This window comes from Amblyomma mixtum, chromosome 4 (genome assembly GCF_055824585.1).
Source record: "Amblyomma mixtum isolate Tamu chromosome 4, ASM5582458v1, whole genome shotgun sequence".
In the NCBI taxonomy this organism is placed as follows: Eukaryota; Metazoa; Arthropoda; class Arachnida; order Ixodida; family Ixodidae; genus Amblyomma; species Amblyomma mixtum.
In genome coordinates this window covers 55721713-55741859 of record NC_143015.1, presented here as the reverse complement: position 1 = coordinate 55741859, position 20147 = coordinate 55721713, and the positions used below count along the sequence as shown (strand labels likewise).

General features: G+C 46.1%; 1 protein-coding gene across 1 annotated transcript; it reads right to left on the bottom strand.

The window, feature by feature from the left end:
- Positions 1-325: 325 nt before the first annotated feature.
- LOC149346531 (uncharacterized) lies at positions 326-19512 on the bottom strand. The gene is made up of 7 exons (XM_089541369.1): positions 19238-19512; positions 19113-19154; positions 16924-17010; positions 14725-14969; positions 12456-12615; positions 11525-11903; positions 326-602 (listed from the first exon to the last, which is right to left on the bottom strand). The coding sequence occupies exons 1-7, from the start codon at positions 19344-19346 to the stop codon at positions 326-328; spliced, it is 1299 nt and encodes a 432-aa protein (XP_089397495.1). The 5' UTR covers positions 19347-19512.
- Between the last annotated feature and the right edge of the window lie 635 nt (positions 19513-20147).

The following is a 20147-nucleotide window of genomic DNA, read 5'->3' as shown; positions in this document are numbered from 1 at the left end:
AAAAAGCAAATGGCGCAGCATCTGCCTCACACATGTAGGTGGACACGCGAACCGCGCTGTAGAGGAAGGAAGGAAGATGAGAGTAAAAGAAGAGCGAAATTGGTGCCATAGTGGAGCTCTCCAGAATATTTTCCACCACCTGGAGATCTTTAACGTGCCCTGGCATCGCACAGCGCACGGGCGCCCTTTGCGTTCCGCCTCGTACTCCTCAATATGTTGTCGTGTTTGCTGTGTATCCGGTCCAAGAGGCGGCGACCGGACGTGGTCTGTGCAAGTCGCGTGGAATTGTTGACTAAGTGGGCTTCTAGAAGCTCCTGCAAGGTGTTCACCACACCCAGGGCCAGAAGTCTGTGTTTGGACGGGGCCACCGGGATGTGGAGAGCCCGTTGATGACTTTCCGGTGGATGACCTCCAGTTGAGCATCATGGTGTTTGCGCAGGTGCGAGTAGGAGGTCGAGTAGATGATTCTACTCTTTAGGAAAGCATCGGAAAGCCGCAGTGCAACCTTGCTTCGTAATCCACCCCGCTTTTGAGAGTCCCGGCGGAGCATGCGGCCCACCTGGTCTCCCACTGTGCGAAGTTTGGCTCGGGTGGTGTCAGCGCTGCGTTGGTGGTGCATAAAGATGCCAAGGACGCGGATCTCGGCCTCCCGGATCGGTCCCGAGGGAACACTTATACGAAGCGGTGTCCCGAGGGGAGGGAAGCACGTGCACAAATTCAGATTTAGCTGCGGCACACCAGAGTCCGCAGTAGGTAACGTAGTCGTCGGCTAGGGTCACCGCTGCTTGCAGGCAGGATTCCGTGTGGCCCAGGTTACCTTGCGTGGCCCAGGCTGTAATATCATCCGCGTAAATAGCATGATATATCCCAGGCAGAGAAGCAGAAAAGCCAATTTAAAAGGACGATGAACCATTGCCAAATTGAGGGAGGGGAGACAGGAACGCGCATTGAAGTGTTCCCCTCAAGCCGATTGCGTACGGGCCCGTGTTCTGCATCTTGTATACGTATGTAAATTTGGCGGTCAGTGAGAAATTCTCTTTGTAATGCCATGTCTTGTGGCCACGGTTTGTGCGACTGAAGTGGTCCAGGATTATTTCGTGTTTGACGTTGTCAATGCACCTTAACTATCCAAGGCCAGGGCAGCCTTGTCGTTGTGGGGGCATTCCACAGGATCTAAGATGTCGCGGTGGAGCTGCAGAAGTATGTCCTGTGCTGACTAGGGAGGGCGGAAACCGAATATGGTGTCCGCCAAAAAGTGCTCTGTTTTGAGAAAGTCGGAGAGTCTGTCGTGCACCATCGTCTACATCAGCTTGTCGACAGGAGACATGAGGGAGATAGGGCAGAAGTGCTCCACGTGACTAAGTTTTCTGGCCTTCGGGACTAAGGTCACGAGAGCCGACTTCCAGCCGAAAGGGAGATGTCCCTCCGTCCCAAATGCTATTGATGCATTTAAGGAGCGAGGCGTAGGCTGCGTCAAGTTGACAAAGAGCTTGACCGTAACAATGTCGCTCCTGGGTGCAGTGTCGCGTTTCATCATAGTTAAGGCCGCCCGGAGATCGTGGAGCTGGAACGATGTGTCTAGGTCCGTGTTCTCTTCGCCTGCATACGAGCATGCGGCCGGCCGGGGGTCTTTGGTGGTGCAGTTATCGGTCCCTGAGCGTGTGCGCTAGATGGGTTGTCGTTCCTGGAAAGTTGTGCAAGGCCCTATGTAAGGGGCTTTGGGTTTCCATGCGTGTTTGTATTGTATCGATGTGAGCGCGGAACAGACGCCACGTGTTGCGGAAAGACATCTAACGCGTTGCCGCGTAGCACCGGTCCACCCAGTTAGTGTCGGCTAGCTGAGTAGCACATCCGCAGCCTTTTGTGGGAGTTCGAGGATGCGTTTGTTGAGGCGTATGTTATGTTTCTGTTTTTACCATCCGTACGTGAGGCTGCGACGGGCCTCCAAAAGGTGGAGCAGGTGATCGTCCACGCCAGTTTGCGTTTCCGTGAGCTGTATCTGCTTTTCCGGTTGTGTGAGTGTAGACCTGAGCGATTTCCACCAGGCGTCGTATCCAGACTGGAGGGTTCTCTACGATAGATAGAGCGGTGCGGAGGGTCATCCAGTCCGGGACACGACCTTTTGTTAGTGGGCGCTTCAGAGGACGCATGTAATGGGTTGTTGTGATTATACAGTGATCACCCAGAGTGTCCTCTGTGTTCATGGATGGATGGATGGATGGATGGAAAACTTTATTAATCAAGTGAGTTTGGACCGTACAAGGTCTCAGGGCCACCGCACAGCCCTCACATTACGCGCATGTGTCCAGGCCGCGTGTTTATTTTTCAGCGCAAGCCCAGCCAGGCCACTGCTCATTGGCTCGCTGTACTGTGTACGCCACTTCCGCTCCGATTAGTACGCAAGCATTAAAAGTAAATGGCTGTTCTAAAGAACTATCTATACAAACGTTTCATATGCATACAAAATATAATGAATCTTTGAGAAACTAGATTTCAACGGTTAGTTTGGTCACGTGACTAGGCGCACACGAGCAGACCACGCCCAACATGGACGCCCGAGAGTGCGATCACGTGACATGACGTCACTTTTGTCAACAGTCAAAATGGCCGTTTTAAAGGTCGTCGCGGCATGCATGGAGGAAGAAGTTTTTTTCCTCCATGGCGGCAAGTCACGGTAGAGTGTCACGGTTACAGGTTCTAGAGCACTGTATCACGGTGTTTTCGGGGAGTTGTACGCAAGTGGTTCCAAGACCAGTGCAAGCCGCCTAGTTGGATCCAGGATACTTGCCTCTGAATGGTTAAAGTGCGTCGATTCCAAGGTGCTATGTAAGCCGCGCGGTTAGATGCTGGATATGCGTATTGCATTGCTCTTCAAACCGACGTAGGACCTACGCGGTGGCGATGTCACAAAGCGTTTTTGACCGTGTTGCAAGCGTTTCTAATTCGTGTGGGGATCACCACGGACAGCGACGAGTAACAGCTGCTCACCTTGGAGAAAGGAAGCTGCTCATGGTGAATTTCCTGTGCGTGCATAAGCTACACAACACAGTGACAGTGTCCGAGAAGTGAAAGTGGTTGCGGTCGGAGCAAGTGCTTCTCCGCCGAGGCAGAGAAATACACACGTGCGAAAGCTCGCTACGCACGCAGTGTTTTCCGAATGCTGAAATGAACTTGGCGTTGTGCAGCTAGTCGTACTGGTTGCAGTGATTTCGACCGAAGCGAGCGTTGTTATACGACGTTGTTTCTGTTACGTATCCATCACCGACTTTGATCGCGCTTCGTGTAGGTTCGTGTAGGTACTGTGCTTCGAAACTGCTGTGTGTGCGACGTGACGCGATCTTGGCTGTGCGGCCGTCGAACTGTTTTCTTCCGCGACAACAACAGCGTCGCCATTCTTCGGCGTGTTGCTGCTTCATACAGTACATTTTGTGATTATGGATGCTCGGGTTACGACGTGCGAAAACATCCGTGTGTAGTGCACTGGTCTCTTGTGGAGCGTCGTTTTTTTTTTATTTCCTGCCTGCTTTGTGGACCTATGTCTGCAAAAATATTTGCGTGAAGAATTGGTGACAACACAAACTTCTCTGCATGATGGTGGGCTGAGCCAGAGGAGTAGTTCTCGGTCGGTTTAGGTTGTGACATGGTGCACTCCGTTTAAAAAGTGCTGTAGCAGTGTGGGCGGCGGAAAGGCATCTGTGAGTCTATAATGTAAGCCTTCGACTCTGTTCTTTATTGTTAAGCAGCTTAATTTATTTTGTGAAATGAGTAATCTGAGCCAGGATGTGAGTCGCCAAGCACTGACAATGCTTTTGACACCAGAAAAAGAAGTGCTTTGGCATCCAGAAAGTGTGTGAGCAGGAGTCGTTGCTGGGCCTGGCAGTTCATGGGTTAACACAAAACTCTCTGCACACAGTGCGACAAGCAGTATGATGGCAATTACAGTGTGTAAAAAAAGCATATGATTCAGGCTGTGCTTGACTTATCTACTCAAATTCAAGAAGTCTTAACAGTCTTTGCACTCTGCACAATTATGCGACAAAGGGCTGTATTTATTTTCACTCTGTCTACTGTGTTATGAGCGAGTTTCCATGTTATTGAGGTGTGAGTGCATTGAAAATGTTTTGCCCCCAGAAATACTGTCCATAATTTGAATCCATAATGGGGTCTGCATTAACGAGCAATGACCGTATAAATGAAATTAGTTATTTTTAGTCCTGATGATGACACAAGTTATTCAGCTGTGTTATTTGCCTAGACGACTTATGAAGTAAATTTGCCATTGCAAATTATGAAAGCTGATTAACAGAATGTTGTATGGCACAGCAGTTTCGTGGTTGTAAAATAACAATTGGCTTTACCTGACACCACTTTGAAACAGCGGATAGGAAAACAAGGCCTGTGGAGCTAGTGAAACTACAAGGAACAAAGACGACAGGAAAGAACACCACCACCACCGCACCCAGTAGCCATTCTTGTTCTGTCATTCTCGTCCTTATTACAGCGTCGACATGCCGTCTTTCCAGCAGTTCACCCGACAGCACACTTAAGCCCTGTGAAACTTTGAGAATGCAACAGCAGGACAGGACACAGTGTGTACATATATCTTGTGCATGCCATGAAGATAGCCTCCTGTCTCATCATAGCTTGGCCCCTGGATGCGTCTTGCCAGTCATCACCCAGCACCTATGACCCTATTTGTGCCGTTGGCATGTGCGCCCAATTGTAAACATAATTTATACTCTTGTGGTGCTATAATGTTATGGCCAATTAAGTTGTTTCATCCAAATTGGCAAGGCTTTAGAAAGCATTCCTGCGATAGCCAACTTGCTCTCATTCTCCCTCAACGGTAACATCCCCCTTAATGCTTTTTTTTTCTTCTGGGCTTTGAAAGAGCGTGTGATGAAATCCCTCATTTATATAAATGTGGCGTAATTTCTCATGCTATAACTTGTATCCAGTTGCTCTAAACTGGTTCCAAGCTTTAACAGCCAGCCGTCGACAGAATTCCCACACTAATTCTTACGCGTCCTGCTTTTTTCCTGCAGTCTCTGGCGTCCCCAAGACATCGCCCTTGGGCCTGAGGTTTTATTAAATACATTATGACCTTCCATTCAGTGTTTCCTAACATGCCTTCATTGACGACTATGGAGTCTGCTCTCTGCAATCAATAACAGTATTTCAATTCTCAGAACAATATTTCGGATGCTCTCGACTAGTCTGTTTGCTAATGTTATTAAGAATGCACTAACGTTTTTTACTTTCAGGATAACTACATCTTGCCCACTTATAAGGCCTTACTGAGAAAGGCATATTCACTGCATACTGAAAAAAAGAAATTGGTTTTTGAGGAAAGGAAATGACGTAGTAACTGTCACATATCTCGGTGGATACCCGAACTGGGTGACAATGTAACATGGTCTCACCCAACATTCTCACATAACAATCCTTCATCATCATCATTTATTGGCCATTAAAGACCCCTGGAGGGGTATTACATAAGGGGGGGGGGCGAATATCAAAACAAGTACTGACATTATTAGGTCCAAAACAAAAACAAAAAATATACAATGAAACAGTGAAAAAAAACAGTGAAACAATCGTTGCTTGGGGAAGAGAAAAAGAAATACACGTTCATAAATCAGGCAGACAGGTGCAGTAGTAAATCAAACAATCATAACATAAAAATAAAACGCAAAGGCAACAGTTACCCACATTGGGATTTCAAGTGAAATGACAGCATTTGGCGGAATTTAAGAGCATCGCGTTCAGTGACTATACATTCGGGTAGAAAATTCATTCTTCAATGGCAAGAGGCAGAAATAACTTGTTAAATGCGTTTGAGGAGCCATGGAGTCTTAGGATGCTCATGGAGTTGAAAAGACGGCGTGATGTTCGGAGGGGAGGGAGCAGAAGGGAGTCTCGAAGTGAGGGAAAACAATAGTACAATTTATGCAGTAATGATAAACGGGCAATTTTACGCATATGCGCGAGAGGCTTGATGTCGGCAGATAATTTTATTTTGGCAATGCTAGAGCGGGTGTCATAGTTGGAGGAAATAAAGCGGGCTGCACGGTTTTGGACGGCTTCTAGGCTGGCTATTAAGTAGGCTTGATGTGGGTTCCATATTGGGGATGCAAATTCAAGTTTGCTACGGACGAAAGTTTTGTAGGCTAGGCTGCGAATGGAAGAAGGGGAGAAACTGAGGTGACGTCTGATAAAGCCGAGTGTTTTCGATGCATCAGCAGCAATCTTCGTGATGTGCTCGGACCAAGTGAGGTTGCCCGTGATATGGATTCCAAGATACCGGTATGATTCAGCTTTAGTGAGGATGGTTGAACTGAGTGAATACGTGTAGTCGATATTAGTGCGCTTGCGCGATACCTGCATGTATTTGCATTTTGTTACATTGAGCGTCATTAGCCATGTGGAACACCGGCTTTCAATCCTGTTTAGGTAGCTTTGGAGCAATTCCTGATACAACTACCCACAGCTGAGGATATTTACACCATAGCATGTCCTTACCCTGCTGAAAAAAGTTCTATGATGCAATAAATACCTGCAATATGATGCAATTGGCCCAGACGAAGACAAGTCCCCTTGTCGAAACGTTGGCTCAAGCAACCCGAGGTTTTCCCCTCCCTTGTTCATTTTGTGATCGCCAAGGACCATCTACCACACCCTCTCTCTACAATAAACTCATACAGTTTATCATACAAATATCATAGACTTATCATACAAATCATAGAAAATTATCATTCAAATGTCATACATTTCTGTAAAATCATACAGTCATCATAGAGATGTGATAGGATATCATACTAATTGTATGATATATCATACAGATTGTATGATATTCTATGATGAATGATCTATGAGGTTATTGCATCATAGAACTTTTTTTCAGCAGGGTAGTGTCACCGTCTTCCATGTTGCTTGCATTCAAAACTCCTGTGCGGCATCAGCAGAATATTGTTATGCCACATGGCACAAATCTAATTTTTCTCAGATCCTGGGATGAATTCAGAACTGAGCCGCTTGTTTTATTCTCTCAGACTATTGTAGAAGCTCCAGCGTCACAGCACTAAAGATGAATCTTCTAATTTCTTCGTCTCATGTAGAAACTGCAGGTTTCTTTTGCTCTTTACTGTCACATAACCAACTAATCTTTTCCTGCTCATGGTTACTTCTGCACTAGCTGCACAAGCACTGTCCCTCCCTTAGCTTATGCCATTGCATTTCAAGATTCAATTTTGTTTTTGCCACGAAAGGCTAGAATGGTCTTCCATCTCGCAAGGCTATGCTTACTAACCTCTTGTCCTTCGAACTGGTCACTGTAGAAATCCATGCAGTTAATGACAATTTAAGTCCAATATTTTTGAGGAATCCGCCAGTGTGGAGAACGTCTGTAATAAGGGAGTAATTATTCATTATCACCCACCCAAGTGTAGCCATACTGCTACAAAAGAAAGCTACTCAGGTTCTACAGAAACTTTGTAGTTAGAGGAAAAGTTACCCTAGTCTGGGGTTCGAACCCGGGACTACTGCCTCACCGAGTTGCCCTACCAAGTGCGCGAACCGGGATGGCTAGCATATGATGGAGCGAGCTCGAAATGGGAGTGGTGTTGGTCCAATATTTTAGCCGAATCCCTCAAGGTTGAAATGATTTTTAATAAGGCAGTCATTATAATTATTGGCATCCACCCAAGCACGGCCATACGGCTACAAAAAAAGCTACAAAGCTTTTCATTGCAGCTGTATGGCTGCGCTTGGATGCTAATGAGTAATTATTCCCTTCTTAGTACATTGCGAACTCATCAATCACCTACTTGCCTCACCATGTCAAAGTTCACCGCTCAGGTATTGCCACTTAGTACCGTTGAGGCATAATAAATATTAAAATAAATTGATCTAATAAAGTGCCGACTGACTCGTTCACTCGGGCAAACCAATAAAATGCTCTATTATGCATAATGTGGTCATCGAGAACTTTCCTCTATTTCAAGTAATATCATGGCATATAAATATGTCCTTTGCACAGCCGCTTTTAGAAATGTTATCCTTTACTATGATACATGTAATGCCCCTCTGCTAAAGTTTTAACCAGAGGCTGGCAGTGTTCCAAATAAATAAATATATGCGCACAGTAGTTGCATTCAGGCTAACTTGCACACTGCACACGAATCCTCTATCGGGTCGTACACACTGAGTGGAACAAGCCAGACTGCAGTACAAGCTGCTAACAACCGTCATAATTACAAAATCACATTTTTCAAATAGCTAAGGTTATATATTTTAAATTATTAGTGAGTTATTCAAAATAGCACACAGCAGTGGTTTTACATTTGTGATAGAAAAAAAAAATATTGGCCAAGGGAAGGCGCAAAAAAGGACGATCACGAGAGAAGAGACAGGATGGGACGAGCGTTTCCCTAGCAGTGCACAGTAGTTGTCACTGTAATATGTAAACAGGCTTGCTCCCTGCTGACAGTTATTGCAAAAGAGATATGCGTATAACAACGCTCGCTTCGGTCGCGATCACTGCAACCAGTGCGACTAGCTGCACAACGCCAAGTTCATTTCAGCATTCGGAACACACTGCATGCGTAGTGAGCCTTCGCACGTGCGCACTTCTCTGCCTCGGCGGAGAAGCACTTGCTCCGACCGCAACCACTTTCACTTCTCGGACACTGTCACTGTGCTGTGTAGCTTATGCACGCACAGGAAATTCACCATGAGCAGCTGTTACTCGTCGCTGTCCGTGGTGGTCCTCACAGGAATTAGAAACGCTTGCAACACGGCCACAAACGCTTCGTGACATCGCCAACGAGTAGGTCCTACGTCGCTTTCATAGCACCTTGGAATCGACGCACTTTTAACCATTCAGAGGCAAGTATCCTGGATTCAACTAGGCGGCTTGCACTAGTCTTGGAACCACTTGCTTACAACTGCCCGAAAACACCGTGACTGCCGCGACGGGCGACGACCTTTAAAGCGGCCATTTTGACTGTAGACAAAAGTGGCGTCATGTCACGTTATTGCACTCTTGGGCGTCGTCTGCTCGTGTGCGCCTAGTCACGTGACCAAACTAAACGTTGAAATCTAGTTTCTCAAAGATTCATTATATTTTGTATGCATATGAAACGTTTGTATAGATAGTTCTTTAGAACAGCCATTTACTTTTAATGCTTGCGTACTAATCGGAGCGGAAGTGACGTGAACAGTACAGCGAGCCAATGAGCAGTGGCCTGGCTGGGCTTGCGCTGAAAAATAAACACGCGTCCAGGCCACGTAGGGCCATGGCACTGGCACCCCGATTCACACAGCGAAGTTGCACGTCCGGGTCCTGCGACGCAAGGAGGGCCTCCCATGCCTCCCATGTACCGATGGCGGGCTGTCCCTGCGGGGGAGGTTCGGCAGGGCAGCCGAAGAGGATGTAGTCCAGGGTGGAGTGCGGTTCTCCGCAGAGAGTGCACTCTGGGGAAACATGGCGGAAGTAGGACAGAAGCTGAGGGGTAGAGTTCGGGTCTGGAGTCGCCTCCAGAGGATTTGTTTGGAGTGGGATAGGCGGGAGTGGGGAGGGGGATAGAGCTCGTAATAATGGCATATGTTGCTTGTAAATGTGACGTGCGGGCAATTATCTCGTTGAATCGGATTGCCGACAAGTGTTGGGGTGGCGGGGTCTGTATGGAGGGTGAGTCAAAGTGTAGAAGGAAGTTCCGCAAGCTTCCTCCCATGCGTGTCCTCAAGGCAGTACCCCAAAGAATGCTCGGGGCGTTGAATTCAGCGACCATAAGGAGGGGATCCGTTCTCACCACCTGCATAGCTTGTGTGAAATTTTCACTGAACTCGACGTTCTCAAGTTTCGGGGGGCAGCAAATGTTGAGAATTTGTAGAGGTGGGCCAGACTGCTTAATGGGCAGCACCGATATTACCTTGTATAGGAAAGGCGGTGTTGTGGGGAATGTGACTTCCTGCGCAGTATATTGCTAGTGATCATATATACATGTTTGCGGGCTCTATTAATACTTTTGCAGCTTGTGAGTTCTGCGCGCGGCGGCATTCAGCCATTGGCACCTCACGTCGGAGGAATTGGTGGCTGGCCATGTCGGCGCTTTCCGCTGCTGCTGGAACATTTCCGACGGTATCTTTTGCTACAAGCGCTGCGCTGAAATGTGAACCCTGTTTACCGCACAAGTAAGCCCCTCTTCATTTTTACTGTGCTGTGAAAGCATCAATGTAGTATTACTCTTTTGGTCTGCAAATCGCAAAGCAGTATGAGCCAGCGTTTTACCTCTTTTACATACCGAAATGTGACATTGGATAAATCAAAATAGCGGTTAAAAGCGTAGCGCGAAAGGCATGAGGAGTCGGAAACACAGACACACAGCGCTAATATGAATCAACAAGCCCAAGCGTCTACCCTTCTGATTCAAAACAGTGCGCTTGAGTGTTTGAGCTTTCGTGAAGTGGGTATAGTTTCCTGGCCTATTAGCGTCCTCTATGACCTGCTTTATTTACAGACGCTGTCAACAGAATTGAACAACTGTAAAACGATCTGTCGTCCGCTGTGCTGGCGACGTGACATCGCTTCAAAGCGACCAAGTTTGTTTAAAGAGAGGCAGGAAAGGCGCGAGGTGTTTCGACGCATTGAGTGAAGTCAGGGCTCGATTGCTTTTTTTTCAGGATTTTACTTTAAAACGCAGCCCTTTACGCGCCCGTTACTGTGTTTCGCGGCGTCGCCGCGGTTCCTCGTATCCAGCTCCACTGCCGGGGCAGCGCACTGCTATAGCTGCGCGCGTTCCTGGCGCCATTTCTCCCGCACGCCCAAGCCGAAATAAATAGCCGTCGCCGTTCACCAGAAAATGTTTAAGGATACTTTGTCGATGTACTACCGTTTTCTAATTTGAGTTTATTGCTGTCGAGCAGCCATGAGAAATTTCATTCGCTGTTTGCCTGTTGATATGTCTCGTTGCTGCAGCTCAGGGAAACCTTGTGTACTGCATTTTGCCTTATGTGAAAGGTCGGTGATTAGCGCGTAGGATAAAAAAAGGAGCTTACCCAAGCAGCACACCAACAATGGACCGACGCTGGCATAATGCTGGTCAAAACCGGCTCGAAAGTCGTACCGACGTCGGCATTGGGGCAAAAAGTTACTTTTTCCAACCTTGGCCTGATGTTCGGACCAACACTGAACCGACATTCATGCCACTATCAGACCACTGTTCAGCCGCTCTACCAACACTGAACCGACATTCATGCCACTCTCAGACCACTGTTCAGCCGCTCTACCAACACTGAACCGACATTCATGCCGCTATTGTACCCACTTTCAGCCGCTCTACCAACACCGGCTTGACATACCACAATTAGGCCACTGTTCAGCCTTTCTGCTAACGCTTGCCCGAAGTTTATGCCATTGCATTTCCAGTCCAGCGAATATTCACATTCCAGTTAATGTTCGCATTGGGAAAGCCATGGGTTTTGGCATTGCAAAGCTGCAATCATCTCTTCTATACACATGCACAACAAAATGAGGCAACGAAAGAATCCAACTGAGAAACAATTTATTAAATAATTAGGCACCGTGGCTGGGGACGCGTGGTTGCGCGAGTCCTGCGAGGCAGCGAGGGCCGCGCAGGAGGCGGGACCTTGGGAAGGAGCCAGGGCCGCGCGGGAGGAGGATTTCTGGGAGGTGGGGGCCGCTTGGGGAAGGGAGGGCACTGTGCTGGGGGCTGAAGCACAGGGGCTCGCAGTGGTTGCCAGGCCGGCAGCGGTACTTGGCAGAAACGCTTCGGCAAAACGCCTTTTGCGTCCGCCGCCACGGTCCACCGAACCTGGCAACCACTTCCTAATAAACCCCTGCGCTTCCACCACATCCGCCCCCGTCTTCTCACAGATGGCATCTGCATAAGATAAGCGTTCATTTTAGGCCAGCAGAAAAAGTTTGCTCGTTCACAGAAATCAAGATTATTTCAGCAACAGAGAAAACAGAAAAGGCCACAAGTACATGTTAACTCAAAGTGCGTGCCAAAATGAAAGGACTACAGTATCCAAATACAACTTGAGGAGAAAATCCACCTGAAAGCTCTTCTAACCAACTGTATAAAGCTGCTGCGACATCACGGTCGACCACTTTGCACTACTAACATATGGGAGCACAAATGGCTGGCAGATACAAGGCACGACTACGATCCATGACAAGAGATGGATGTGACTGATGGGAGGGCTTTCTTTGAAAGGCATCTGCTGACTCATATATCTTCAGATGCAAATGGAAGAAAACTGCAGATGACTACCCCCATAAAAACAGTAACAAAATATTCACCTGTAATGAAAAAGAAAACTGGTAAAGTATCAACTGAAAAGAAGAAAAGAAAACAAAGCGCAGCAGAACCTGGTGCATGTTCTTCCACTCATCTTTTAAAATTCAGTTAAAAGCTACTGCAACAACATACCTGTTGCCACCTTGCATAACTTCAGGACAATAAATGACCACTTGCCCTTGCGGCCATGGAGGCTGTACATCCTCTGTACAGCCACCCCCATGATGGCGGTCATTATGTTGGAGCCCACCTCCCTCAGGCCCTTGCCCCCCAGGCGGACCAGCTGCTTTCGCTGAAAAGAAACACCACAGGTGCACAAGCTATTAGGCACAAACATCAATTATATTTTCATTTAGTTTAGCAGAATCGAATAGCTAAGACAATTGTGTGACTACCTGTCAACAGCCCATGCGAGTATACCTACAATCATAATGCATAATTTCTGTATGATACAATAGCTTGACTAGTTGCTACCAGCAGAAAGCACCACCACCAATATGGACATTCTTTTTTTCCAGTTTACTAAGAGCAGGGAAACTTTAGCGATTAAGCAAAGGTGGCCAACTCCTACCCATTATGCTTTGCATCTTGGACATTATTATATTATAACTATAATGCTTTTTGCAGATATCTATGTGCTGGATGTGTTTTCTCTGCACAGCCGTTACGCTAAAATTGATTTGGTTTGTAGAACTTAAAGTTCCAAAGTGACTCAGGCTATGATGAGGGACACCATAGTGGAGGGCTCCGGAAGTTTCGACCACGTGGGGTCTTTAACATGCGCCACTGACATCACACTGCACACGGGCGCCTTGCTTTTCGCCTCCATGGAAAACTGGCCATCACGGCTGGGTTTGAACCTGAGTCTTTGGGTTCAGCAGTCGAGTGCCCTAACCACTGAGCCACCATGGCGGGGCTCACTACCCTGAAATTGAGCAGTCTAATTAATGATATACAAAGGGCGCTCATTTAAATCCCCAAGCACCTGAGTAAAGCTGCGTGCTTAGCAACCACATTTAATTAAACGATGTTGCTTGTTTTTGGCAGCAGATTAAGTAATGAAATGTGCATAATGTGAGCAAAAGACAGGGAAGAGGTGGGTTAAAGCTGCCCCATTATTTGGGAAACCTAGCCGAAATTAAAGACGCGCTGAGAGAGGACCAACTTCCAGCTGTGTTCACAGCAGTTCATGCAACAGTATATTAACCGAAAGCTCAGCTTCCTGTAAAACAGACCTTACAACATCCTTAATGTTAGCTACAAAGTCCACTGCTGAACTAAATTAAAACAGCACAACAATAAATGACAAATGTAAGGAAAATGAGGGGCTCGTTATGAGACACATACGAAGAAAGGCAGCCACAGGCAACAAAAGCATAGGGGATTTTTTTTGCTGTTGATCGATGTAAAACAATAATGTAATCACAGAAATATTTGACTGAGAAAAAAAATTTGTTGGAACCAAGTCTGTTATGCAACGACCGGCCACCGGCAGAGCTTTGGAAAACTACATCGAATGACATTGAGTGACACCATCTGAGAGCAACTGCCCCAAAAAAGCCTGTGACTGCACCGCCAAATACCAAGCTACTACAAGATGTGACAGGTGCAATGCTTCGCACAGAACCAGCATCAGTAGCTTGGTTTGCTGTTTAGCGCTCCTTCTCGCCTAAACGCTCTGATGCGACAGCAGTCTCGCAGGTGGCATTTTCTTTGCATTGCGTGGCTGAAACATGATGTGACAACTGGCACTTGCCGTAAGCAATATTGCGAGCGCCACATGTTCAGCACTGCTACTGAGCCCAACAAATTGATAGGAGCCAAAGAGCAGATAAAGAGAGTCCCCTAACAGCTGTCCCGACACGTGATGCAGTTTTTGCAAGCTCTGCTACCGGCTGGGCATTGCGTACCACTTTTGCTTCCAACAGTAAATCTTACCACACAAGGAATCGACAGGGCGTTCCAGTGAACACTCTCACAAATTCCTAAAGAAGCGCAAGTTCGATATGGGAAAACAATTTTTTTTTTGGAGGAACGATCTCTCAGCAGTGGTGGACATAATTTACTGCATAACTGTGCGTGTGTACCTGCAAATATTTCTTCTATTTTGAACTCCCTATTCTTAGGAATTCCTGAAAATGTTCACTGAAACAGCCAGTGTGTATATCAGCAAGCAACTTTCATGAACAAGAGATTTACATTAACAAAACACACTGTGACAGCACACTCCAGCACAACAGTAGGAATTATATCTATGAAGAGCATGTTATTCACAGAGCACGGCATGCAAATACTCTTGCAGCTCAAGTTTCTTCACAAACCTCGGAATTACATTATGCATGCAATTCGTTAGTAGGCATTCATTTTTTCCAGACACGAATTATCAGAAACATTAAATCACCAGTCCAGCAGCCACGCTGTCGTCCTGGACGGCAGCTTCCACAGTGTCCAACTCCTCGGGGGAGAATGCGGGCAGTGCAAGGGTGGGAGGCGGTGGCGAGGGGGACACTGGCCGAGTCCTCTGCTCCAGCTGCCGGTCCGACCGCAGCAGCACGTGATCCTCCCTTTGTAACCGCTGCATTAAGTCGCGCTGCTGCTGTCGGACCTCCAGCACCAGGCACATCAGCTTCAGCAGGGTAGCTGAAACTGAAGCAATCAACAATTTCAGTGAGAGCAGGGTTAACCTGGGCGCAATAATATCATTTGCGCACTGAGGTACAATAAAGAACAGTATGAGGCTAACAGTAGGCAGCAACACACTCTGTACTATGCTCCTAAACTTCCACCAGTTTTTATCCTCCAGGACACTTCTAATTCATGTTCTATTCCTTGCTAGCCTAATTTAAATGCCATAAATGTCACCATGCACTGACAAACACCTAGGTGAAATGGAGCTGCTCTATGTGTGATAGCTAGCACAGAACCTGCAGCCTTGTTGTGTAAAGGACTTCTCAGTCTATGAGCTTCGCCAATTTTTACATTGCTTCATGGGCATTTCCACTGCTATTGCACCATGGCAGAGATGGCAGCAGTTAGTCGCAAATGGATTCTTCCAGTGTCATGAGAAGCATGTGCTAATAGAAGCGAGAAAGCAGAGCAGGCCTGTGCCCTTAATATAGCATTGCACCATTTGGAAAGTATTGCTCACGGCAAAACCCACATTGGCCAAAATGCTGGAGGTAGACATCTGTTCTAACTGCAAGTGCTGGCAGGGATCAATGCATTAAAACTGCAACAAAGATAGCCCTTATGGAATTATAGCCCTTAGCTGACAAGCGAAATGCAACAAAGAGGTGGACCAAATGTTTCTTGCTAGGCACAGGAGGTCCCAAACCGTTGAGAAATAAAACAAGGTCACATTTATCTCTTACCACGCATCCATTTTGCTGCAGGCAAGACAAGACTAGGAGCCAGCTGATGTGCTCCACAAGGCAGTTAGGCTGTTCAGTTCTTTCCTAAGCAAGAGGTCCTCCTTCAGAGCATGCCACTATTATTGGCTGCTTATCTCCTTCAGCACCCTTTATGGGAGTGCCGCCGCGGTGGCTCAGTGGCTATGGTGCTCGGCTGCTGACCCAAAAGACGCGGGTTCGATCCCGGCCACGGCGGCTAGAATTTCTTTGGAGGAGAAATTCTAGAGGCCCGTGTACTGTGCAATGTCAGTGCACGTTAAAGAACCCCAGGTGGTCGAAATTTCCGGAGCCCTCCACTACGGCGTCTCTCATAGCCTTAGTCGCTTTGGCACGTAAAAACCCCATAAACCAAACCAAACCTTTATGGGAGCTTTGTGATAGCGCAATTAATTTTTTTTCAGCACATTTCGCTGCATCCATGGCACTGCATTGACTTCCAACCAGTAAACTTTTAAAATACTTTGAAAGACAATGAAAAATTACAATATGGGCCTTGCTGACCAACCGCGACCAAGCGACCAAATTATGCTGGTAAGGAAACAAATGCACAGAACATGGGACTACTGTGTAGAGTGCAATTCGTAGGAGTGGCTTCCTGGTGGTGATGTAGGCCGGGAGAGGCAACAGAAATGCCAGGATCCAAAAGAACCCAACAAAAGCACAACATACAGCTCTTGGGAAGGGCACACAACAACCACTCCACTATGAATCACAAGAGGAGAAAGCAATGGAAGTACTAGGTTGTAAATTCCAGTACCACTTCAGTTCAATACAATCGTTTTTGAGAAATACATGTGATGATTTTCAGAGTGACCCCTTTCAAAGCACATAGTTTGAAACTAGAAATGTGCTCCTAGCACCGTTTCAAGAGCCACTGAGGAGAACTCCGTGCAAATATCTTCCTGAATAAGTATATTCTCTAGGTCTTTCTGGGCCTGTTGACTGCTGCTCGGCAGCAGCAGGTACAATGAGAAATTCAAAATTTGCTCTGTTTTTCTTCAAGGCAAAGCAGATCTAGCTTCTATATTTTGTTGTGTCACTTGATACTAGACAAAATAGGAGTGTAATTAAAAGAAAGGAACACAGTGAAAAGACGGGACAAGCAGCATTTGTTCTGTCCTCTCACTGTGTCCCCATGTTTGGCTTGCATTTCTCTTTTTGCACAAAAGTAAACAAAGTGAAAATCTCACCATCAACAGTCCCAGCTGTCGACCCCTCCAGCTTGCTGGGTGGCGCACTGTTTTCGTTCACGCTCTCCCCAGCGTGATTCAGTGGGGCTGGAGATGAACATGCGTCATTGATGGCAATCCAGGAAGTACAGAACACATTACTGTGTACAACCACAATGTCACATTTCTATCCTAATTGAATGCAGAAATGCTACTTCAGGATATTTTTGGAGAAGGGACAGAACAGTTGCATGGCCAGGCTGTTTTTCATACAGGTGATCTTTTTAAAACACAATAGACACAAAATTACGAAGTTCAGAAACAAATTCCTGGTTATATAGAGATGCCCCTCAGGCAATAGTAACACTTCCTTTGGCCGAAAAGAAATTTTAATTTGGTTTCAATCACAGGCTGTACAAAGACTTCATAATTCAAAACCCATCAAAACCGACACCTCCATGACAAGTAGTTGACGTGACAAACAATGTCACATCATGCAGATACCTATGACACATAAAAGAACGTTGTGATCCGACTGCGGCGGCGCGTTTCGATGGAGGCGAAACGCAAGAGGTGCCCGTGTGCTGTGCGATGTCAGTGCACGTTAAAGATCCCCAGTCGGCTGAAATTATCCCAGGGCGCTACGGCACCTCCTTCTTCCTTTCTTCTCACACTCCCTCCTTTATCCCTTCTCTTATGAATGTCCACCGAAATGCGAGAGAATTACTGCACCACTTTCTTTCCTGAAAAATCAGTTTTCAATTTTTTAAATATGTGTCTATAGTACTTCAATAACTACATTTCTCATGCACCAGCATGGTGCATTGGTACCGTATTTTCCGGTGTATAAGACGCGGCTTTTTTCAAAAATCTTGCTGGTGCGTCCTATACAAGGGTGCGTCTTATATGCGAATTTTTCGTTTTTTTTAGAGAGTTCAGAAATTACTCAGGTTCATGTTCAAGCCTTTTTTACCAAAAAATATCACTAGCAATGAAGCGGTTGTAACACGGTTAATACTTCAATACGGGGACCACCGTGCGCAACTTTTTTTAGGTGAACTTTATCATGAAACGACGGGGATGACGACTTCCGGGATCACAAACACACCACCGTTTCGGAGGCCCCAAGCAAAAGTAATGTGAAATGCCAAAAGATGATGACAATCACGCTTCTCGCCATTGTCAAGACAAGCCAGGACAAGCCGGCGTTCTTTTTTCAGCCACCCTTTGCCACTTTGTTTGCTCCATGTACGTAGTGCGAAGAGAATATTTCAGTCGCGTTGCCACCAGAAATGGGCGAACTTTTTGATAGCGCATCCGAAGGTGAAGACTTCCAAGGTTTTAAGTAGAAATAAAATGTTCTTATGGACATGTGGGAGAGTTTTTTCGTTTTTCTTTTTTTTTCCAAAACGTGGGCAGGAATGGCGTGAGTGTTGCCTTTTTCGACCATTTAACGTTGCTTAAGAATTTCTCACAAGTACGGTGAATTTCGTGATGGTCGCGCAAGCGTGTTTAATTGATCCTCACTAGCCCAACTGGGAAAACTGGGGTGCGTCTTATATAGCAACTTTTTCAATTACAGCCTGCATATATGGCGGGTGCGTCTTATACACTGGAAAATACGGTACATTTAAGGACACAAAAGAAACTGTCATGGCGAAACCAAAAACAGAGAGCGGAATATATGTCATGTGAATAGAAACCTGTTCGCAGTACTGTTAACGTGGGTAAGAGAGTTTGCCACGAAATGGTTACTGGCAGATTCACTGCTGATCTGAGAGCATGGCAAATGTAAAAAGCTGATGCCAAGTCTGAGCACGTTCCATTTCTCTGCAAGTGCAATTAGCTACGGTGGAGTTTTTTTCCCAGATTTTGCAAGCATACTACCATAAATCCCCAATCAAAACTAACACAATGTCGACCTTACATTAAATAGAAATGAGAAATGGTGTTTTAGTTTTAAGGCGGTTAACATCCAAAGCCGACTCAGGCTATGAGGGAAGCCGTAGTGAAGGGCTCCGGAAATTTCGACCACCTGGGGTTCTTCAACGTGCACTGACATCGCACAGCACACGGGCCTCTAGAATTTCGCCTCCATCAAAATTCGACCGCCTTGGCCGGGATCGAACCCGCGTCTTTCGGGTCAGCAGCCGAGCGCCGTAACCACTGAGCCACCGCGGCGGCTTAACAAATGAGAATTCATGTCTTACGTGGTGACGGCAGCTGTACAACATCGTTGTGGCCCTCATTTCCTAAAAAAGAATTGCACATGAACGTCTTGTTGAGTATGCAAAATAATTTCTCATCAATAAAGAAATATGAGAATTTCAATTACCAGAAACTGCCGAGCTTTCTAGGGCTGAAGTGAACTCGTAGCGCCGCATCTTTTTTTCGGCGCTCTTGTAGGATCCTGCAAACATTCTCAATATCTCGACAAAAACCATGTCATCTCCAAGCAACAGTACGGATTTCAAAAAAAACAAAACAACTGAGGCCGCCTAACTGGAAATCAAAGAAAAGCTAATTGAAAACATAGAAAATAAACTGCTAACAGTTGGCATATTCCTTGATATGAGGAAAGCATTTGACTCGGTTAACCATAAGATATTGCTTGAAAAAATGCATTGTTATGGAATACGCGGCGTTCCTTCAACTTTATTTGCTAGCTACCTTGACAACCGATCTCAAACAACTATCATTAACGGTATTTCATCTGGGATCGGTCAGATTGTGTCTGGTGTGCCACAGGGCTCCGTTCTAGGACCAACGTTGTTCTTATTATATATTAATGATATTATACACAATGCCCCTTACACAATGCCCAATGGGCCTGTAAGGTATTTCAAATAAATAATTATTTCTTTTTTATCATGGTCATATGTTTCCTTTTGTTTCCTCTGGTTTTAATGCACTGTATTATATTTTTTTCGCCCCCCTTACACAATGCCCAATGGGCCTGTAAGGTATTTCAAATAAATAAAAAAATATCGTCAACCTTCATCCAGCAGACAACATTATAATCTATGCAGACGATACTAACATATTTTTTTCAGGGCAAGATAGTAATATTTTGCAAGCAGCCTCCAATAGTTGGTTATCCCAATTGTCTGTTTGGTTAAAATCAAATAGGTTAGAACTTAATGTCAGGAAAACAAAGTACATACTGTTTAGAGCCAAAAATAAGGAAGTTCCGAACAACTTCCAAATTCACTTCGAGCAAGCTCCTATAACTCGTGTCAGCTCTA

Excerpts from the sequence above, each read along its gene's own strand:
- LOC149346531 (XM_089541369.1), bottom strand. The coding sequence starts at position 19,346 with ATGGTTTTTGTCGAGATATTGAGAATGTTTGCAGGATCCTACAAGAGC. Across the intron at positions 17,011-19,112 it reads TGTACAGCTGCCGTCACCAC|CCCCACTGAATCACGCTGGG; the intron begins GTAAGACATGAA and ends GTTCATCTCCAG. Across the intron at positions 14,970-16,923 it reads GACAGCTGGGACTGTTGATG|TTTCAGCTACCCTGCTGAAG; the intron begins GTGAGATTTTCA and ends TGATTGCTTCAG.